Raw genomic sequence first — 24,199 nt, 5'->3', positions numbered from 1 at the left:
GTCCCTGGATGCTCACTGAATCAGTAGCACCCAAAATGGATGACAAATGTGATATAGGCTCTGAATTAGACCTTGAGAGCACAGGAATGAAGTCAGGAACTGAAGGGGTCAGAAGCCAAGAGCAGAGAGCTAAAGGTGAGCTGGGCAAGTAGACAGTCATTGTTGATAAGCATGGCACCTGTGGCAGTTTGCTCTCTTTGAGCTCTCTGCAGTGTGTAGCCCAGTGCACTGGCTGTGTTCATATAGATGGGACCTGTGGCTGACCCAAAGTTCAGGTACTTTTGTCATGTCTATTCAGAAAGACCTTAAGCCTCCTTAGTATGTTATTTGCAGAATATTATTTGCAATGACGAAATTGGAAAAAAAAAACCCCAAAGATAACTAAGTCAACTTAGATGAAGAATTCCACGCCTTCATGTAAGACAATATTCAGGCTGTTTCATTCAGATTAATTAATTTTTTGAAAACATGACAACTTGCTTAGTGACCGAGCTGAAAATACTTGAACTGGATGGGCTGGACTTTCTATAGAGTGGACAATGAGATAATGTTTGTTGTCTGAAAACAGAAATCATTCTAAAATTTTTAAAGAATGTTGAGGCTGGGTCTAGTGGGATAAGGAGACTTATAAATAGTAAAATCCAATACTATGTAGTGATTGTTAGCTAACATTAATTTAGCACCTACTACATTGCCAGGCACTACTGTAAGTATTTTCTATATATTAATTACCTACCTTACGAGGAAGGTAATACCTTTAATTGTATTTTATAGATAAGAACGCTAAGGTTCAAAGAGGTTAAGAATCTTGCCCCAAGTCATAAAACAAGCAATCACATGAGCTAGGGTATAAAATGTCTAATTCCAGAATGACAATTCTAGCCATTATTCTGTGGAAAAGGAAGCTATGGAAGGATTCAGTTGAGATATCTAATTCAGCGTGGAAATGCCAGGGAAGGCTTATCTGTTGAAAAAAATCACTTTAACATGCAGTACAGAAGACAGATTGAAGAGCAGAGGGGAGAAAGAACAGCTATAATGATTAAAAGCAGAAATTTAAGTTGGGGTTTTTGTTACAGTCCAGGAGAGAGAGAGCGGCAGCCGGAACAGCAAGAGAAAGGAATGAATTGGAGAATAAATATCTACATAGAAAAATCCATGGAACTAGTGATAGTTTGGATGTGACAAGGGTAAAAATATGGTTAAAGATGATATCCATGCATCTGACTTGGCTGCCTGGAAGGTTTGTGGTACCCTCATCTTCAAGCCCTTTTCCATAGTCAAGTCAGGTATCCAGGGCTATGAACTACCAAGTCCTATTCAGTTATTTTGGCATGTATTGTTGCACTTTCTTTTTTTGTGAGTGATTTTGTCTGTGCTTCCTCTAAGCTCTCTTCACCCCTCTACTCTTTTCTAAATTTTTTTAAACTTAAGTAGAGTTGATTTACAATGTTGTATTAGTTACCCCTCTACTCTTAAGACAGTCTTTTAAACATCCCCTCTCCTACTCTCTCTACCCATGTGGCTGTAGGAAGGCTAAGGGAGCTCTGTTGGAGTTTATTTCTGTTTATACTCTACTTATAGGTAATTTGAAGGCTGAGGTGTTGTCTATCTCCTAGGAATTATGAGTGTATGGGTCCTGTGTAGTTTTATTTGTTTTCTCTGTAGATTTCATGGGTTGGTGGTGGTGAGATTCAGACATAGACAACTGTCATTGTTCTTCAAGGCCAAACGTGGTCTCCTCTTATTTTTTTTTTTTAATGAAAAAATATCTCTTACAGAGATGGATATTTTTCAAAACCCTGCAACCAGAGTGGAGCAGGTAGTATTTAGAACTATGTAAGAGAAATAAGAGGCACGTGGTAGTGGTTCAGTCTCATCTACTCTCTTGTGTCTTTTCTGTCTAGCTTATAGTTTATATTCTTTACAAGCTGGTTTACTGAGATCTCACAAATGGCACCAGTAATTAATTTTAAGAGTCTAGTTATAGCCTAGGTTAATGTCATAGTCTCTGATATGACAAAGGTATCTGACTTCTGTTTTGAGGTACAAGCAGCAGTTGAGATGCTAGAACCTTTACTTCCCTTCCTGTTCTCTTAGGGGCCCTTCTTTTTTGAGACCCTCAATATAACTGCTTAGACACTTAAGTTCATTTTCTCCTTTAATCTTCAGTGTGTTTTTATCTCTTTTATCCTTGCTCTTGTGTTATTAATTTTTTCAAAATTTTTTATGATTTACCCAATACATTTTTTTTCTACTGTACAGCATGGTGACCCAGTTATACATACATGTACACATTCTTTTTTCTCCCATTATCATGCTCCATCATAAGTGACTAGACATAGTTCTCAGTGCTACACAGCAGGATCTCATTGCTAATCCATTCCAAAAGCAATAGTTTGCATCTTTTAACCCCAAGCTCCCAATCCATCCCACTCTCTCCCTCTCCCCCTACGGTTATTAATTTTGATTTCACTTTGTAATTGACCTTTAGTTTAAACAGATTTATCTTGATTTACAAATAGAAAGGAAAGGAGAAAGGACAGATCAAGGAATAAGGGGCTGCGGAAGTATGGCCATATGGAGCAAATCACAAGCTACTTCATAGCTGGGAGAACAGCAGAGCAAGACCCATGGTTGTTCATTTGGCTCTCAGCCTGACTCAGGAATGTTGAGTGGTTCTAAATATGTGAGTCTGCTCCATGTTGAGTCCAAGTGGGCCCTGGAGGGTTCAGGGTTCTTAGTCCTCTATACTGGACCACCAGTGCTACAGAAGTGAAACCCTTACGACTAATTAACATGGAGATTCTGTTTGGAAAGGCCTAGGAATGCTCAACTCATTTCCAAGCAGTCCTATCTTGACTCCTCCTCCTCGAGAATGGCCTATGGCCAGCATGTTCTGGATGGTTCTCTCTAGAGTGTAAAAAGAGCTGGATTCTTGTCCTAACCATCATGTTGGACTCATTCTTTCCCTAAAAGCAAGAACCAAATTACTCTCCAGGGACTCTTTTCTGATCTTCTACTTTGAATTACTAAACTTTCTGACTAGTTACAAAAGGTTGTTTATGCAAGATTCTCATCATTCATTCTCATCAGTTCATAGATTCCACCCCATACTACTAAACCAAAATTGATCTTAGTGGCCTTTGACACATACCAATTTATAATGCCAAAGATGGATTAGATGTGTTGGCTTCACCCAGAAACAACTTTTTTAAAACCAACATTGATTTCTATTTGGTTTCCAAGATTAAATCATTCACGAATTGTCAAAGCATGAGATTTCAATAACTCCACCTCCTCCCCAGGGATACAGTTATGTTTATGACTTTCAAGGGAAGCAACAGAGGATTCATTTCCAAAATGGCCTTAATCCTTTGCCTTTGGTGCAGTGGAAGCTCTGAAATTTCCTGCATTTGAGGAGATGGGACAACCAGAAGTCTGGACACTTTATCTCCTGGCCATACTGCTCAGGAAAATGCTTTAACTCATCCACTACTGCAGGTTACTATTAGGAAGTAACTGGCTAAATTGTCTATGATGACGATCCCAGAAGGTCCCAGGTTCAGAATCATTTTACAGGATCTAAGGAGAAGGAACTAAGGAATCCCTCTAGTAGATTAAGAAGGGGGTATTTGATAGCTTGTGGAAAAAGCAACTTCCACAAAACCTGGAATAAATAAGAGCTTTGTTATAGAAATTGATGCTTCATGACTACCTATGCCAAGAATGGTCTCCTAGAATTTATAATAGAACAAAATACTCTTAGAGAGTATTTTGACAAAATACAGACAAAATGCCAACCTTCATGATCCTCTCTTCAAAAGCTATAAACAAAAGAAATAAGATCAGAATTCTCCATTGCTCCTCACACTAGTGTGTTTCCAACTGCAGAGGCAATTCAATACAATTAGACATTTGGCAGACTTCAAAGGATGTGGGATTTGACAGCTTGTCATTTTCCCACAGTCTCTACAGTTCCAAGGGATAATGAAGCAATGGGTACCATGTTTCACTGGCTGATAAATAGCTGAAACTGAGAACACCCCACACAAGTCCTGGCTTTTTGCCTACTCCCACTGGGAAGAACCATTCTCCAACAACCAAAGTGCTGATGGAGGAGCTAAATGAATGTGCACATCTGTTATTTTCATGTTGAGCATCCACAGAAAAGAGCTATAAGAGAATATGTTAAAAGGAAAATAATTCTGTGGAGGCTTATCCCAATTTAAGTTGCCCTGGAATATTATTCTACGTAAGATAAAACTTGCCAAAAGTTAAACAAAACCTGTCAGATTGTCTGAAGGCAAAAATAAAAATGCAGGAAAAAATAAACATCAGAATCCCACTTTTCTACAACAATATGAGTTTATGCTTCTTAAACCTACATGGCTGATCGATTTTTGATTTCTCTTTCTATGCAGTGTGCCTGGGCTCACTGTCCCTCACCTGTCATGAATTGAGTACCTGTGGCATGTCTCATAGGAGCTATGATTTTCTCTGTTATGACTTCTAATAATCCTCTCTGTCAACTTCCAGTTAAATTTTGTGCACAATATTTCCTTATCCCCAAGCCTCCAGTATGCTGAAGGTGGTGAGGCAGTGTTAGGTCCAGGATCTCTCTGACACCACAGCTGATAGACAAAAGCCAGCATTTATACAGGGTGTTATGTCTGCTAAGGGCTTTTGGAGTACACATTTTCTTTCCATCTTCTAATAAAACTGTAAGATAGATAGTTGTTTCCATTTCCCTATTATAGATGAGGAAATGAGGTTAAGTAACTTGCAGAAGATCAAAGATGCAATTTTAGATTCCAGGCCCTTTGTTTTTCTACTGGACCAGTAACCTCCCATGATTATATCATCTCTATTCCATTATGCACCAAAATGGGAGACCAAATCAGCAATGATGGTTGATGAACTCATTACTTCCCAGAGATTCTTAAATGGAAGAGGTAATAGGAGGACACTGTGTCTTTGTCCTTAGAGTAAAAGTTCTGAGTTGTCATTTTCTCAGGAAAGAATAAGAAAGAGAACAAGCCGAGTAGCTGGTTGTGCAAAAAGAAGCCCATCAACTTTTTAAAGCTGATCATTACAGCTTAAGTAATTTCCCTGCCTTTCCTGTCCACAGAGGCCTCTGGAGTACCACATAATTTGGATTGCTGGACACCCATTTATTAACTTATTTTTTTAAAATGGAAAAAGTGTGGACAAGCCACAGAAAAATATCTAATTGACTTTTGGGTAGTCCAATCATGGTGCTCTTTTTTTTTTTTTTTGTAGATAAAATTCTAGGATTTTAATAAATCCTAATTATAAATTATAATTCAAAGATACATTGTGTTGGTATTTTCTTGGTGTTCTTTCCAATATACATTCTCTTTCAGTCACTAACCCTGTTTTTAATTTTCTTATACTTGACATCCTTTTATGTACATGTCACATCTTATATTTTAAAAGTAATTCCCTTATTTTTACCAATACTCGAGATTTGTTTTCCAGTAAGTCAAGGTTTACTGACAACTAAAGGTGTGCTGTTGAGTAGGCTTCTTCAGAGACAGACTTTACTCTGATAAGTAAACAAGACAATATATTTCAGTTTGACAAGATAATATTATCACTTCTTAAATTTATTTTTATCTCATATATTTTATTTCTGTTCTTATAAGGCCTTATAATATATTTTTAATAGTGGTATATCTATATAATTTATAAATACATTAATATATAAATTTATTAAAAGTATATGCTCAAAATATTTTTATTATGGTGTGATTTAAAAAATTTGGCAATCAGAGCCATAGAGAATCAGTAGATATGAATAACAGAACTAGCTATTATTTAATGGCTGCTTCCTGTATTCCAGGCACTGTTCAACTGCTTTATTCACATTAACTCACTTAATCCCCGTAACTACTCTATGTAGTGGGTGCCCTATTAAGGAACCATGTTGTTTCCATGTTGCAGATGAGATTGTTGAGACATCAAGAAGTTGGATAATTTATCTAGAGACACAGAGCTTCTAAGCCACAGGATTTGAACTCAGGCTAGTGGACCCCAGACTCTGTCCTCTTAACTACTCTCCTCACTGCCTCTGGCAGTTATTGAACAGAGTGCGAGGAAGGACTGGGCTTAGTGTTTTAAGAGTGGTCTATGGGAGCTCATTCTCCCTACTCCTGGGCTGAGGGGCATTTTTCAATCCCTCTGGATACTCAACTTGAATTTCTTCTGCATACCAGACATTGGGGCCACAAAATAATTCAGACATGGTTTCTGCCCTCAAGAATCTACAGTCCATGCAGAAGACAAGACAATCATGTAAATAGCTATAAGTAAAAAGTGAGAAAGACTAAAAAAATTAAAGCTATAGGAATTTGGGAAAGGCATTACTTCCAGAGGGAGGAATTGGGGAAAACTTCAAGGAGTAAGCTATAGTTTGGCTGGCTTTGAGCTAAGTAAGGCTTATTCCCTCAAATCACCATATAATTTGGTAAGTAATTTCATCATGAAAGTATCTTTGGAAATGTTTGTTTTGGGCCCTGGCCTCACCCCTTCTCCCTTTCAGAGTCTTCTCCATATTTAAAAGCAGCATATTCCTCTAACGCTGGGCCTTAGCTAGGCTGCGCTCAGCCCGGCTCCCCTGGCAGGGAGAAAGGGAATGCAGGAGGGGCATCTCACCAGCAGTGTGTGGGTGGTGCCAAGGCCCAGGTTTCCCAGCTCAGTATGCCTAGGTCACAACTGCTCTGCATGCTCTGATGCCAAGTGCAAACAAGGCTATCTTTGATAGAGTGGAGTTCTATACCCTGTGGGATATATATATACACACATATGTATATGCCCAAGAAACTGTTGTTTTGACTTCAGTTTATAACTTAGAATTATATGCTCATGAAAATTATAGTCCTTGTTTCTGTAACTGGTCACATGGTCATAGCTGGTGTTTATAACTGCCTTATCCTACTACCATTCTGTATTCCCTTTGCCTTCAGCAAGCACCTCAGCTGTTTTTTGTTTGTTTGTTTTCTGTTTTTGTTATTATTATATTTTTCTTTTCTTTCTAGGGTAGCACCTGCAGCATACGGAAGTTCTTAGGCTAGGGGTCAAGTCAGAGCTGCAGCTGCCAGCCTATACTACAGCCACAGCAATGTGCGATCCAAGCTGCATCTGCAACCTATGCCATAGCTCACAGGAATGCCAGATCCTTAACCCGCTGAGCAAGTCAAGGGATTGAATCTACATCCTTGTGGATACTAGTTGGGTTTACAACCTGCTGAGCCACAATGGGAACTACTGGCCTTTTTTTTTTTTTTACATTCTTTTTCTATATTATTTCCCATCATGGTCTATCCAGGAGACTGGATATAGTTCCCTGTGCTACACAGTAGAAACTTGTTGTTTATTCATTCTAAATGTAATAGTTCACATCTACTAATCCCAAACTCCCAGTCCATCCCACTCGGTCCCCTCTCCCCCTTGGCAATCGCAAGTTTGTTCTCTATGTCCATGAGAGTCTGCTTCTGTTTTGTAGACAGATTCATTTGTGCCATATTTTAGATTCCACATGTAAGTGATATCCTACAGTATTTGTCTTTCTCTTTCTGACTTCAGTTATTATGAGAATCTCTAGTTGCATTCATGTTGCTGTGAATGGCATTATTTCATTCTTCTTTAATGGCTGAGTAGTATTCCATTGTATATATGTACCATATCTTCTTAATCCATTCATTTGTAGATGGACATTTAGATTGTCTCCATGTCTTGGCTGCTGTGAAGAGTGCTACTATTAACATACAGGTGCATGTATCTTTTTGAATTATAGTTTTGTTCAGAACGGGATTGCTGGATTATATGGTGAATCTATTTTTAGTTTAGAAAATTGTTCTTTTTTTGTTGTCTTTTTATTATTTTTAGGGCTGTACCTGCTGCATATGGAAGCTCCCAGGCTACGGATCAAACTGGAGCTGTAGCTGCTGGCCTACACCACAGCCGCAGCAATGTGGGAATCCCAGCTGCATCTGCAACGCTGGATCCTTAAACCACTGAGTGAAGTCAGGGATTGAACCTGAGTTCTCATGGATTCTAGTTGGGTTTGTTACTGCTGAGCCACAACGGGAACTCCTAGAAAATGATTCTCAATAGCACAAAATTTTTCTAGAATTATCAACAGGAAAGCTCCCCCCTACGCCCTGCTACAAAGTTCAGGATTAAAAGCCCCTCTCCCCACACTGTAAAGTTCAGGATTACTCAGAACTTAATGAGGCAAATAGTCAAGAGATGGTGTTATAAGCATGCAGAATGAGGTGAGGTTTTTTTAAGACTGGGAGCTGCCACTTGGCAAGGTGGTTTAAATCAGGATTTTGGCAGAGTATTTAAGAAGTACTTAAGTACTTTGTCATTATTGTGACAGTCAGTAAAAGTGAATGAAACTCAGTTTCTTCTACATACCCAATTTAGGAATAAAATCATTAAGCCTCCACATTGTGGTTCAGCTCAAAAGAAACGGAGAAGAAATTTAACTCAGTAAGGGATTTGGAAGTTGTTTTCAAGATTGTTAACCCGCAGCAAAATTGGTTGATACATGGGATGGAAGCCAAACTTGATAATTTTTTGCATTTTCTCTCCATTTTCACTATGAAAGATTTTTACTTTGGAAAAGCTCAGTCTAGCATTTTCCCAGAAAAGAAAATCCAGAGCATTGATATATGTGTGATTCTGCAGCACTGTAGCCAGAAGAGTACATAATAATCTTATCAGTAGGGGGGGAATTGGAATTTCATGAGTGATTATGTTGAAACATGCCTGCAGACTTAAGTACTTAATATAACTTACATGTCTCTAAAGGGGAATGTGAATTCTATGAGAGGAAAAGTTCTGACTTATTTCTCAAATCTGCAGTGGATTTATGCCAAGTATAAAGCCTCAGACCCATCTTTCTGCCCAGATTTTCCATGAATGAGCATGCTACCATGAATGTATCATAGCCCTTGTGGTTGTTTTTATAAGTTATTCTTTTTTATTTGTTTGTTTTGTTTTGTCTTTTTGCCATTTCTTGGGCTGCTCTCGCGGCATATGGAGGTTCCCAGGCTAGGGGTCGATTCCGAGCTGTAGCCACCAGCCTACCCCAGAACCACAGCAACATGGGATCCGAGCTGCGTCTGCAACCTACACCACAGCTCATGGCAACACCGGATCCTTAACCCACTGAGCAAGGGCAGGGATCGAACCCGCAACCTCATGGTTCCTAGTCGGATTCGTTAACAACTGAGCCACAGCAGGAACTCCTATAAGTTATTCTTTAAAATCTCTGAGAAAGTTGAACTTCAAAGAATATCAGAGCTTTAAAAAAGGCTTAAAGCAGAACTGATTCAAGCAGTCTAAGACATTGACGGATGCTACTAAAAAGAATTTGCAGACACCAAGAGCCTTGAATCTCCCTTGGAAGCTTGTCTCATCTTTAAATAAATTATTCTTATAGTTTAAATATTCCTTCTTGCTTTAAATTCTCCCTGGTTCCTTGAACTCTATCCATTCTCTAAGTAGAAATCAATGTTATCCTATCCTTTCAGCATAAGAATTCCTGTATTATTAAAACAGAATTCTTCATCTCCTTAAAGACACTCATAAGGGAGTGAGCAGCCAACTAGTATGTATTGAGAACCTATTGTGTTCTAAATAAAATCCTGTGAAAGGGGTCTAAAAAATAGCAGCATTCCAGGCAGAACCTCTGAGAGACTTACTGCATTCTTATTAAAAAAACTTTTTGAATCTCTGAGCTGAGATTCAAGACCACCAATTCCAATCCTTTAAAACCAGATTTCCCTCTCTACAACACTGGGTATGCCCAGTTATCTGTGCTTGATTATCTCCAAACACTGTGACAGGGACCCTAGCATCTCCTAGCAATCTGTTTCCAGTTTGACATTACTTAGTTGCTAGAGGAAACAGATCTCCATATAAAGTAAGCCACAAAACAGAATGAGTCAAGCACTATAATGCTGCATCAGTTGAAAAAGACAAGTTCTGTACAAGATCAGAGGTAAGAGGAAACATTGTGGGTTGTTGTAGTCAGAAAAAGATGATTTAGGTTTAAATAACCAATTTCTTTTAGTTTTCATCTTTATTTTCACTGGTATCATATGCAAATTTCAATAACAGTTAATATTTATTGAGTGCTTACTACATGCCAAGAATTAACCAACATGCTATACTGCCTCTGAAATTACACTGTTTATAAAATTTTATGGCTAACTAGACCATCTGCTTTGTTCTAGAAACTGTATTAGGTATATATGTTATTTGATATAATCTGCACAACTGTGCTTTGATATGGGTGTTATCATTCACATTTTACCCAAGGAGACACTGTGACTCAGAGAGGCACAGCAAGGCTTCTAAACCCACTATTTCTGATGCCACAGTCCTAGTCTAATCTACTGTGCTAAACTGGCCTTTTTTTTTTTTTTTTTTTTTGCAACAAAATGTAACACTTCTGTATTTCAGGAACGGAAATGCATACCAAGCACACTGCCATGGATAAGATGGCTCTAGATGTACGCTACATTTGAATAACTAAGCAAAAGAAAAAAATCTTTTGACTGTGGAATTTTTTGCAGGCATTTTGTAAAGGCTCAATGATCTTGGAACACTTGGATGTCTCCTATTGCCCCCAGCTGTCAGATGAAATTATTAAAGCACTGGCCATTTACTGTATTAACCTCACATCTCTCAGCATTGCTGGCTGTCCAAAGGTAGGTGCAAGAGTCAGAGCTCAGACATTTCGAATTGAAGCACTGCCAAAGAACTCAGGCGGGGCAGCAATCAGGGGTTACAGTCATCATAGAACTTGTTTTCTTTGCCATGTTTGAAGTATCCATTAGATTTTTCTTCTTTCCCCAAATTGGAACAATCTTTATGATTTCATTTGTGTCAAAGTAGAATTTTCAAAAAGTTAAAAAAAAAAACAGTTCTTGTATAAGTATAAAAATGTGCCAAGTATTTATTTAATTCATTAATGAGAGAACCAGCAAAATGGTTAAGCTAGTTTACAAAGTGTTTGATCAAACTGAGTATTTACAGTAACTGAAGAAAGAATGCTGAATTGTGATTGCTAGGTTAAATCCAAATTGGTTAATATCCTACAAGGTAATAAATCCACAACCTTGGAGGTTTAATTTCTACCAGACAGAAATACTTTGCATCTTTCCTGGACAAAAATATAACAAACAGAGTTTGGGCCCTAATCAATAGGAAATAGAATGTCAAACAAAAAGGCATAGTTCCTTATAAAATTTCTCAGGTGGGCTGTTAAAACAATGTTCCCGTAAGACACTGAAAGGATATACAATCATCTTTTGTCTTATTTTCAAGTCTCTGATAATTTTTCTTGACATCCATCTTTGAAAGAATATATACTCATTATAAAATCTTTGAACAAACTATAAAAGCATGAAGGAGAAAGTAAAAACTTGAAGTCATACCACCATTCAGACATAATTACTGCTGGCATTTTATATTTATTCCTCTAGAGTTCTTTTCTATGTACAGAGATTAGAACTAGTTACAGACGTTTTGTGCTTTGTCTTGTTTTTTAAAGACAAGAATCGTACTTTCCAAAATACATTGTAATTTACTTTCTTTTCTCTTACTGTACCAACATATCACTATGCCAAGAAATAGAGATCTCTAGTTCTGCATTAATATGGCAGAATGAATGTATACATACAATTTTCTTCCTTCTTAAAACCCTTCTAGAACTACAGAAGAAGGGTAAGGGGCCACACTGATAGGGAAAACAGTAGAGAAAACTAGTACAACAAAATTTTGGAAACTTGAAAGTAAATGGACTAATTTAGCAGACTTTGAATCCTAAGCCAATAGTAGAGAAAGCAGGGGAAAAAATGGATTTACAGCATAATCTGCAAACTTGGCAATACTGCGTACGCTGCAACTGGGTTAAGAGGGTAGCTAAAATAAAGAAGACTGGGTTAAAAGTTCTTGAGAAGTAGATAGATCCTCATATCTCCTCCTCTACTCCATACCTCTAAGCAACTGATCCTTCCTACTCTCACAAGAAGATCTCAGATATATTTCCTAGAGCCATATTTCTCAACCTTGGCATTACTGATATTTTGGACAAGATTGTTCTTTATAGTGGGGATTGTTCTGTGCACTAGGATGTTTAATAGCATCTTTGCTCCCTATCCACTATATGTCAGTAGCACCCAGCCCCCCACAACTCCAGCTGTAACAATAAAAAAAAAAGTCTCCCGATATTGTTAAATATCCTCTGGAGGGGAGCGAAATCTCTCTATTATCTGCTCTACAGATAACAAACAGAAGGTTGTCAGGCTTGGGGACATCATGTGTAATTGAGAGCTTCGGTACCAAAGTGACAACAGGAATTAAGTGACTAATTGCTGAATGCAGAGATACTCAGCACCTTTCCAACACAGTATTCAGAATTTGGCTGCCAGATCTTTCCCTCCAGGCAGGAGATTAGAAGCCTCTTTTCTGGGGATACTGACTAGCCCAAGATGAAAGACCAAAAAATAGTGACATTTTGTGGATTTCCCAACAAATAACCCATTTACACCTCTGAAGTTTAATGTGGAGAAGGCCCACATCATGCAATCAGACCTTCCAATCAGCTCTTAGCTCTCCACTATTAATCATGAGCAGACAGTCAAGGACATAAGAAACCAGATATAAGAGAAGAGCCTCTAAAGTGGAATATAAAGACCAAAATAAATTAATAGGAAAACCTTAGAAGAAGCAAAATACTCAGAGGAAAGAAAACTAAAAAAAAAATCTAAAAAAAAAAATCCTCAGAAATTGCAAGGTGATTAACTACCTTTTCTTCTTCTGTTGCACACACCAATGGGTTTAGGTTTACTAAGCATCACCTTAACTTTAAAATGCTCTGAATTTTTTTTTTTTTTGCTTTTTTTTTAGGGCCACACCCGCATCATATGGAAGTTCCCAGGCAAGGAGTCCAATCGGAGCGATAGCTGCTGGCTTATGCCACAGCCACAGCAACGCCACATCTGAGCCGTGCCTGCAACCTACACCACAGCTCATGGCAACACCAGATCCTTAACTCACTGAGTGAGGCCAGCGATCGAACCTGCCAACCTCATAGTTCCTAGTCAGATTCATTTCTGCTGTGCTACAACGGGAACTCCACCCTGCATTTTAGCTAGTCTACAAATTCAGTTTCTCAGTTGTTTAGTCTGGGTAAACAGTTGTTTAGTGGGTAGATTAAAATAATGATTCCTCCATCCTTAATTGTGCTGCAATAAGGAGGAGCAGGCAGTGGTGGGAAAGATATGGTAAATCATGACAAAATTAACTTAGAAAATTCACAGCAAAAATCTTTTTGTTCAAAAGTGTACTTGTTTAAAAAGAGGAAACCAGGTGTTTCTGGTCAGCATCATCTGGCTCTAGAAATGAGCTGGGTCAAGGAATTCAGGACATGAGCAGCTCTGGCCATGAACCCTCCGCAGTGTGGGCAGTCAAGTTCTCAGGGTCCTTAATTTCACTGCACACAGACACACAGACACATGGGCAACACGTGGCTCACTGGGAATTGCTGTGGCAGTAAAGCAGGCACAGATGGCTGGCGAACAGGCTTTTAAATGGCTCTACTAATAAGAGAGGGAAGCAGGAGATGAGAAAAAGAAAGACTCCAATGAGCACAGGAATTGAGGCAGAGGATTTTTTTTTCATTTTGTTTTACTTTGGTTTGTTTTTTGATAAGGGGAAACCGAGAGAGTTCCTGCTATAAATTGTGCAGTGGATACTGTCTTGAAGCCTAGAAACTAAGGAGGATATTACACAAATAAGCTATAATGAAATGAATTACTCTTCATTAAAGATCCAAGCTGAGAAAAAGGGGAGTAGATTAGTTCAGAATCTCAAGGCGAAGGAGAAGAAGGATTTAGCTTGACCATCTATGCAGGTGATCTGAGTATCGTGATTTGGAAGATGTAGTGACCATAATGTAGGCCAATCTGAATACTCCACACAGCATCAGAAGTAATAAGGCCATGGTCTGGTCTATTATATCCCAGCTCCATTGTTTCTGATGAGCCATAAAACACATTAGTGTTTGGCTCATCCTTCTGAGCTAGGTTTCCCAAAAGCCCATGGGTCAATCTTGAATGGTCATCTTATCCACCTCCTGGAAGGTCAGCCTTTCCTTGCAACCATCTTGCCTCCAAGGTCAGTGAGAAGTACTGTGACCTCATCCTACTTAGCTCTAAAATGGGTAAAAAATAATCTGCTCAATAGGACTGAGATCAACAACCGTGTATCTGAGAGTTAGGAACATGGCCAGTCATCTCCACTTCCAATTTTCAACCCCTGTACATCCCAACAATATCATCCCCGTCATTGATCAACAGGAAATGGTGGCTCCTTTTCAGTTCCCCCAGTATCAATAAAACCTAGTACTCAGCTCTGTCGGGATTTTTCCATCATCTCATTGTCTTTCCTTTTCTCTACAATTCTAAGGGCTCCCCCACCCTTCCGCAATGACATCAGATCCTCAGAGACCCACATAGTATAGCAGGAATGTCTGAAGGCATTTTTGCGAGAATCAGCTGCAGTGTTAAACTGCAGGCTCTCCAAGCTTGGTCCTGAGTGTGTTCTGGAAACAGGGCATGCTTAGACAATGACATCTATTTTTCCAAACATAAAAAGTATACATTTCCAAATTGAAGGGTTTTTCTGCATATTTCTCTCAACTTTATGTTAAAAACAAGACCTAAGCCTCATGGTATGTTTTTCAGAATGTCCAAACATTTAAAATAATAAATTAAATCCAGTTGGAAAAAAATTCTTTTGGGAAGAATAATCCTGTTGATTATGCAGCAGGTCTCAGTTCAGCTATAAATTCAAAAGCTAGACCTTGAGTAAGTGAAGTAATTTAAGAAGTGGAATTGAATTACCTCTGCAGAACATCTGGGCAAACTCTCTAGATGCTGGAGTCCTCAGCAGAAATTCTCAGAGTGAAATTCATGTAGTCTCTGTGGCTCTGCTCTTCTTTCGCCTGCTGCCTACAAACATCTGGCTCACCTACTTGTCCCTTTTCAGAACATATTATTCCATACACAAACCATCAGAGATGTCCAGATCCCTTCTTATAGCAATTTGATCCTGTCTCCAGGTTATATATAAAATATATAATATATACAAAATTTAAATTATTTCTCTCAAATTGATGATGCCTTAGAGTGGATTTTAAGTTTAAGGTTAAATCTCATTACTGCAGCATTTCATAAGTTGCTTATGTTGGTACAACAGGTATTACTAAGGAAATTTTTATGAAGTTTCCCATCCAAACCAGAGATCTCTAAAATAAGTATAACAGCAAGATCACAAATTCTATTGGTGCCACTAGAAACACACATTTTACTGTTCTGGAAATCGACTTAAATCACTAACAATGTGACAAGCTAGTTAAAGACAATCTGCCAGGGTACTGATTCTATTTGTTATGGACTGAATATATATGTCCTTCCAAAATTTGTATGTTGAAACCCTCATCCCTGGTGTGACAGTTTTAGGAGGTAATGCTTTGGGAGGTAAGTAGGTTTAGATTAAGATCATGAGGGTAGAGCCCCCATGATGGGATTAATGTCCTTAAAGAACAGGAAGAAACTAGAGCCTCTCTGCTATGTGAGACTAGAGCAAGAAGGCAGCCACCTGCAAACCAGGAAGAGGGCCCTCATTAGAAATTACATCTGTAGGCAACTCGATCTTGGACTTCTTAGATTCTAGAACTGTGAGAAATAATGTATGCTCTTTAAACCATCTAGTCTATGATATTTTGTTATAGCAGCCCAAATTAACCAATACACTATTCTCCCCTTGGATGGAGAATAATCAATAGTTACTTTGGCTGTGTGTTCAGATTAGTGACTTGGCAATGGAGATATTATCAGCAAAATGCCATTACCTGCACATTTTGGATATTTCTGGCTGTATCCTGCTCACTGATAAAATGCTCGAAGACATTCAGATGGGCTGCAAACAGCTCCGGATCCTAAAGATGCAATACTGCAGACTTATTTCCAAGTAAGTATGTACTTGAGTATGAAAAGCTTTGAGAACTACTTTCTGAGGAAATAGAATATGTCACTATGGCATTCCTCATACATGGTGGCTTTCAGAGTTAGGAAGTTTCATTTTACTTTTTTTTTTACACAATTGACACCAACATTTTGAGCTGAACCACGGGAAACTCCCTCCAAAAAGGTCTTTGTGGTTTCATATTCCTTCTCCAGCAGCCCTTCTATTTTGATCACTTTCCTTTCCTTGACCATGCAGATACCCAAAGCCTTAATTCTGTTCCTCATAATCACTAGCTCTTCCTCTACTCCTCTCTCAAAATATTTCCAATCAAATCACCCTAGAGGTTAAGAAAATAATCAGATTAAACTAGCTCACTGAGATACTAACAGTTACCCTAAGAGCCCCATCTCTTCCAATGCTATTTGTTTGACAGTTGTTATTTGACTAAGATCTAGAGCTCAGAGTAAGGTATTCTGATGACTGCTACAGGCCAAAGCCTATTTCCTCAATATACAAAATGTTTCCAATGAAGTAATAGCTGGGAAAATAAGCAATTTATAAAAAATAGAAGGTACCAGGTAGCAATCCTGTGAGTTTTTAGATAGAAAGCAGTTATCTGCTTCATTGTTTTTTTTCCCCTACTGACTGAAAGTGAAAATGTGCAAATATTTTTAACTGACCTGATTAAGTAAGCTGTGAAATAAAAATTCTTGACCAATCACTGAAGGTCAGGTTCTTTTCTGCAGGTTGGAAAAAAGAATACTAAGAATTAATATTATCAAAGTGCAAAGGGTATAATGTGTTCTAAGCAATATATTTCACAGAAGAACTTTCTTAAGCAGCCTTGGCATGAGCAGAACCATGAGATCTGGTCACTTGAGGCCTGAGGAGGAAGATGGTTTCTGATCTAAGGATATGTGTGTTAAAATGAAATGAAAAACAACAACTATGACTTGTAATATAGGCACTCCCATTAGGCCCAGGCTTGCCTCAGGTAGGGCAGCCAACTGAAGCTAGATCAGAAAAAAGAGGGGAAGTTCTTGAAAATTTTCTTTCTTTCTTTCTTTCTTTCTTTCTTTCTTTCTTTCTTTCTTTCTTTCTTTCTTTCTTTCTTTCTTTCTTTCTTTCTTTCTCTTTCTTTCTTTCTTTCTTTCTTTTCTTTCTTTCTTTCTTTCTTTCCTTTCTTTCCTTCCTTCCTTCCTTCCTTCCTTCCTTCCTTCCTTCCTTCCTTCCCTCTCTCTCTCTCTCTCTCTCTCTCTCTCTCTTGTCTTTTTAAGGCTGCACCTGCAGCATATGGAGGTTCGCAGGCTAGGGGTCAAATTAGAGCTGTAGCTGCTATCGAACACCAGAGACACAGCAACGCGGGATCTGAGCCACATCCATGATCTACATACACAACAGCTCACGGCAATGCTGGATTCTTAACCCACTGAGCAAGGCCAGATATCAAACCTGCATCTTCATGGATGCTAGTCAGGTTCAGTTCCACTGAGCCATGATGGGAACTCCAGGTTCTTGAAAATTTTTAACGAGAAGTGGAGACTCAACCTTTTTTGATAGGTCTGACATGGATATATTAACTGCATTTTAAGTGTATACCATGAAATAAGCTCTTAGGAGATCCTGCTGACCTTGTCATATCATTAACAGCCAACTTTGGGCAAGATGACAGTAAATGAATAATGCATTACACAAAGGAGTTTAACTTCTAATATTTTGATTGTATTTTGCCAAACACTGTTTTGGGAGGTAATATTATTGAACTTCTAAAATGTAGCATTTTAAGTAGAATGAATGAAGACTTTATAGTCAGGGCCTCTCTTAACCTAAACAGAGTGAACCTGATCATGAGATGTTAAAGTGTGATAAATATGATGCTTGGTCCAGAAGACTCATGATACCTAGTAATTTTCAAATCCTGCCTTTGACCATTCACTCTCTAGATAAAAAAATGTACAAAGAAAATAAAACAAGGCAAAGTAAGATTTTACTACTAGCTAGGGTTAGCCCTCAAAACCCAATGCAAAACTCTAGTTAACTAACTGAATTTATGGAAATTCCTTTACCTAAGCCAGGAAAACCAAATGGTGAATTTTGTTTTCTATCAGCAAGCCTGGCTGTCTCTATCAGCAAGAAGCAGACAAGAGTTGGCCCTAATGCTTACAGGGGAGCTATCTCCTCTGCCCATCTCAATCTCTAGAGGCCAAACCACTTTAGTCTCCCTTATGGCTCCACTCCTGCTAAGATATAGCAAGAAAGAGGCCTGGTATTCTCTGATTCTATCCTTGTCTGGTAATGGAGAAGGGCTGTCCCCATGGCAGAGTAGCCTGGAGAACACCAGCCTTTAGATTAGTAAGGCTCCAGGAGCATCTGTTTTGACATCCAGCTCCTAGGAGACAATACTGTTTGGGGTCAGCTTTTGAGACCCTGGGTGGAATTGGAAGTGCTTTGCAGAGTATGTGGACCCTTCAAGATACAAGTTCATGATGATGGCTAACCCCTTACCTATGTTCATGCTACAAAGCCATATACTTCCACTTATTTGATTCCATTTGAACATAAAAATGTCTGATGCTGCTCTTAAAAATCCAATTACAGCCCTCAGAAGAAACTGTTCTATGTACAAATTCTCCTGTATTCCATGGAACATGAAAATACTGTACCAGCTTTAGAAATCAAAGAGCTCTGTTCAGCCCACCCTTTCTGAACCAGAGGAGTAGCAAACTTTTGGTCATGAGCGAACTGGCTGTAGCTATTTTATAAGAGAGCTTTCAGCAATGAGATACGCTAACATTCTACAACTCCAGAGCCTGGAAGGATCCCGGAAACTGATTCCAGAAGTCCCATGTGGAGACATAATAACGGCCCCATTAATTCAAGGAGAAATAAGTAATAACTGAGAATATAAACATGACAAGAAAATTTAGCTGTTTATGTTTGAAGCAGTTGTATTCCACCAGCCTTTCAATTTATGGACTTCTGTGGGGAAAGCAAGATAGGCAATGGAGAGAAAGAAAAGCATAGTGAGAGAGAAGGAGAAGGAACCAAACAATGGTTTCCATAACCTAGGAAGATCTGAACCACAATGAGGCAGAAGAGCCATTAAGTTTATAATTAACAAAGGGTAAAGGGACCTTTCTGATATTTCTGTGTCTGGAGTCCAAACTTCAAACTTTAGAGAGATGAATGAACAGAGAAAGTCTAGGTGGTCAGAACCCACAACAGCAGTATTGAGATTTTTTGAAGAAGTTTTTTAGCACTTGCTGGCAACATAAATTACTACCTAGGTGCTCTAAAAGATCTACTGACCATGAGCAGTCTTTGGCATAGGCTCCAAATTCCCCTTTCATTTAGCCTACTCAGGAACCTACAAAGAAATATGAGTAAGGGCAAGTAAGTATTAAAAACAAAAATCATTTACAAACTTCAATATGTCTTTATTATTAGCCATCTAATAAGATAGTTTACAATTGTTTGTGGCATATTGTGTTTGAAAATGATTGTTCTATACTGCTCCAAAGAAACCTCTCTCACCAGGTTAAATGTGTCATGATTGACCACTGCAGTAGACTGCTTCAATTCCCAAATCATTTCCTACAAGGTCCTGGAGTCACTCATGCTAAGCCAAATAGAAGTATGCAGGATTCCACATGCACTCTAAGAAATTTAGAACACTCAGTGACTCCTGAGTAGACATTTTCTTTTCAGTATTTCCTAGCTCCCATGTACACTGGAACACCAAATAATTAAAAAGGGGATGGGGATTTGAGACAGACATGTTTCTGGCAGGAGAATTCAGTTTATACATTTTCAAGTTTCCTGATACCTTTCCAAAGTGCTTATGTGCAAACACACAGCTGCACAGGATGCTGTGAAAAATAACTCACAGAAACTTGCTGGCAGTCACCACACTCGTCTGTTCTCTTGGTTAGGTTCTGAGTCTTAGGAGTCAGTCCATGTGAAGATGCCAAAGGTCCCAGTAAGGTGGTGAGGGCAGCTAGTTCATGGGTTAAGGATTTTCTAAAGGGTGGAGAGGAAGTAGGCTAGGGAGTAGTCTACACTAGTATTCAAATTCTAAAAATAATAGCAGATTTGCCCTAGGACAGATTCAGATTTTCAGTTTTTCCCAGGACCACTCTTGCTATGAAAGTATGTAGGATTAAGACAGGCCCTAGCGTCGCTCTAGACTCGAGGAGGCCCTAACCTCCTGGCATGTGAGACTGGGGAAAGAGGGGGTCTCACATCGGATCCTTCGCTCCTCTCTAGTCTTTATCACCTCTGATGATCAGATTATCCCCTCCCCTCCAATGTTTGGTTTCATTGATGCTGACTGTGGGTAGATGGGAGAGCAGTGCTTACCAGTAAGAGCTCAAGTAAGAGTGGTATGGAATCAAGAAATAAGCAAGTCTTAAGAAATGCATGTATCACTGCACACTTCACCCATGGCTGGGGCTTTATGCAGCTCATTTTTTTTTTAATATGAACTCATTTTGATTCTGTCCCATCAATTGCTTTAGTGAGTAGTCTTCCTAATCATTCCCTATTATTCTTGTCTATATTGAGTCAAAATCCCCAATTTGCTTTTTCTTGTTATTTTGCTCAAACTCCCATTATTTTCTAACTGTTTTTATCTCAGTTATCATCTAATTTACCAGGTTTATAACAGAGTAAGGAACGGTATGACTCAATATTTATATATTACCAGACTTAGCATTGAGTACTCATCTTTATACAAGTTGTCTAGAACTTTCAAAAACTGTTGCTCTTCTGAGGCCAAAGGTTACACATAATTTGGTCAACTACTTACAAATCTTTTACTCCCCAAATATGTCCTTTTCTTATAGGTCAAAACCACTGCTGCCTCTAAATGCAATAGCCTTATTATCAGTGGCATTAAATCATTTCCAGCAACTGTGAACTATAGTATTGTGTCCAGAGCTCTGCTGTTAGGATGTTGGAAATAGCAACCTAAGAATACCTCTTCTAAAAACAAACAAACAAACACCCCAAAATAGTAGAAGATAAGAATCCTAAAGGACTTCTTGGTATAAGCTACTTTAAGTCTCTTGTTTTGACTGCTGGATTTCAGGGAGATGCAAAGAAAAAATGTAATATACTCTTAAATACCTGTTTAAAGAAAAGGAAAATCACAAAGTTTAAAATTACAAACACTACCATATAGCCATGTACTGGAAAGAAGTTAATCCTATGATCCACTTCCTATAGCAATTCAGAGGAGGAAAGAATTAGGTTGGAGTCTTGAATGATGCATAATTTAGACAGGCAGAGATAGGGGAGACATAAGTAACAATGGAGCCCTGTTGCCCAGGACAGTGTTTAACCACATGAAATGACAGTGTCATTGCTTTATGCTTCAGATTCCCCCCGGCATTTGGTATTATATTGCGGTAGGTTTCTTGGGGTAAGAAAAACCTCCCAGGAAACACCTTCAGAAACATGGCAATCTCAAACACATAGAATTAAAAAGAGAGAAAAATCTTCAGAAGAAAATCGAGAAAACTAAAGATATAACACTATTATTTTTGCATATTAATGTTCCACTTAGAGGATGTATGAAGATTATATAAGTTTAAAACATAGGATTACACTTCTTAAAAAATATTTTAAAATTAGCAGAATGCAAGAGTTTATATTTGACTATTATCATTTTCAAATATGAGAATAAGTATTTCTCTAAAGAGAAGACACCTGTTTATCAAGTTCTAATCCGCAGGGACTAGTGGCTCAGAACTAGATATTAGTACAATTGCTTTTGCTCAAATTGTTCTTTAAAACTTAAGTTTTGTGAGTGCAAATAGATTAGCCAAAAAGCAATATGGTAAGAGACAAAATTGGCAATGCTTTGGTTGTCTCCCTGCTTAGTTTGGTTACATTTTAATACACCCGGGATTTGATTCAGATGAAACAGTTTTTTAAACAACTGATATATCTTGGCCTTCTCTGATTTCATTGCCTTACCGGTGAACCCAAATTTGACTCAAAGCATATGATACCAACCTCCTATTAAGGACTCGGTCTCCAAACCTTTGCAACCAACAACTCAATGTAACAGAGCCATAGCAGGCAAAGTTGCCCCTTTATGGACAAACATCATTACTCCTTTCTTTCTTTTTCTTTCTTTCTTCTTTCTTTCTTTCTTTCTTTCTTTCCTTCCTTCCTTCCTTTCTTTCTTTCTTTTTCTTTCTTTCTTTCCTTCCTTCCTTCCTTCTTTTCTTTCCTTCCTTCCTTCCTTTCTTCCTTCCTTCCTTCTTTTCTTCCTTCCCTCCCTCCTTCTTTCTTTCCTTCCTTCCTTTCTTTGCATTTTAGGGCCTCACCAGCAGCATATGGAGGTTCCCAGGCTAGGGGTCCAGTTGGAACTTCAGCTGCTGACCTATGCCACAGCCACAGAAACATCAGATCTGAGCTGCATCTGCAACCTACACCACAGCTAATGGCAATGCCAGATCCTTAACCCACTGAGCGAGGCCAGGGATTGAACCCCAACCTCATGGATACCAGCTGGATTCGTTTCCACTGCACCATGAAGGGGACTCCTCATTACTCCTTTGTGATAATACAGAAGTTGCCAGTTACTCATTTCCTTTTTAGTACTAGTCTCAAGATCCAAACCAACTTCCTAGGAAAATCCTTCTATCTTGGAAATTGCATTATTTTCAAGTTAGATATACTTTTTTTTTTTAATGCTGCAATACTGTGATTTGGCTCTTCAGATGATCAAAATATATTTTTCCACTTATATTTGGACTTCCTGCACAGTTCCTGGCTCAGAGCTCCCCCCCCAAACCTTGGAATTTCCTAAGTGATAAGAACAGTAGAAAGATCTTTTATCATAATATTTGGTTTCTTTCTTTCTTTTTTTTTTTTTTTTTTGTCTTTTTACTATTTCTTGGGCCGCTCTCGCGGCATATGGAGGTTCCCAGGCTAGGGGTCGAATCGGAGCTGTAGCCACCGGCCTACGCCAAAGCCACAGCAACGTAGGATCTGAGCCGTGTCTGCAACCTACACCACAGCTCACGGCAACGCCGGATCATTAACCCACTAAGCAAGGGCAGGGACCGAACCCGCAACCTCATGTTTCCTAATCGGATTCGTTAACCACTGCGCCACGACGGGAAGTCCTTTTTTTTTTTTTTTTTTTTTTGTCTTTTAATATTTGGTTTCTTATCATCAGCTCCTGAAAGTGATTCAGAGCCATAAAGTGAAATGAGTGTCTTATTTCTAACGAGACTCTTTCCACTACAACCGAGTTTATGTTAAAGAAGTGATTTTTGGAAAGCACCTAAAGATGGGGGGGCTGGTTGACTAGAGAATCAACCATGAATAGAAGGGTGGAACTTCTTAAGTCCCATCCTCTGATTTTTGAGAAATGAGGGTTTGGAGCTTGAATCAGTGATCAACAGCCAATGATTTAGTTAATCATCCTATGTAATGAAGCCTCTATAAAAACCCAAATGGGAGCTTCTGAATTGATTGAATGCATAGAAATTTGGGGAGAGTGATATGTCTGGAGAGAGCATAAAGCTCAGCATCATCTCCCCATACCTTGCCCTATGCATAGATGGTTGTTTTTGAGTTATATCCTTTTATAATAAACAAGTGATCCAGTAAGTAAAATGTTCTGAGTTTTGTGAGCAGCTCTATGTGGTAAGTTCAGAAGCCCAGATGACAATCTGGACTTGCCATTGGTATCTGAAGTGGAGGGTGGTCTTGTGGGACTAGGCCCTTCATCTGTGGAATGTAATGTTTTCTTGAGGTAGATAATGTCAGAACTGAGCTGAATTGTAGGACACTCAACTGGTGTCTGAGAATTTCTTGGTGGTGTGGGGAACACTACCCTCTATAACCATGTTGGAATTGGGGTCTCAAACAACTTTTAGATGCCTTCTTTGCTTCCTTCCTCCAAAGAAATAGAGTAACAGTATTCTTAACCATTTTGGTCATGGACACCTTTGCGAATTTGCTGAAAGTCTCTCTCTCTCTCTCACACACACACACACACACACACAGAGTATATACAGAACTGCATGAATTTTCAGGGAGTTCATGGGCCTCCCTGAAATTCATTCACATATCTAACAGGGATTTGTGGACTCTGGGTTAAGAA

At 38.7% G+C, this 24,199-nt stretch overlaps 1 protein-coding gene across 1 annotated transcript in view; it reads left to right on the top strand.

Annotated features, from left to right (window-relative positions):
• FBXL13 (F-box and leucine rich repeat protein 13) overlaps window positions 1–24,199 on the top strand; it is a 201,586-nt gene that overhangs the window by 176,797 nt on the left and 590 nt on the right. The window contains exons 19-20 of the mRNA XM_047752710.1: window positions 10,614–10,748; window positions 15,914–16,077. Of these exons, the coding sequence (XP_047608666.1) occupies window positions 10,614–10,748; window positions 15,914–16,077 (299 nt within the window). The remainder of the gene's footprint in view (window positions 1–10,613; window positions 10,749–15,913; window positions 16,078–24,199) is intronic.

Source organism: Phacochoerus africanus, chromosome 11, assembly GCF_016906955.1.
Source record: "Phacochoerus africanus isolate WHEZ1 chromosome 11, ROS_Pafr_v1, whole genome shotgun sequence".
NCBI classification, from domain to species: domain Eukaryota; kingdom Metazoa; phylum Chordata; class Mammalia; order Artiodactyla; family Suidae; genus Phacochoerus; species Phacochoerus africanus.
The sequence above is the reverse complement of the archived record's forward strand: the minus strand, read 5'-3'. Positions and strand labels throughout refer to the sequence as shown.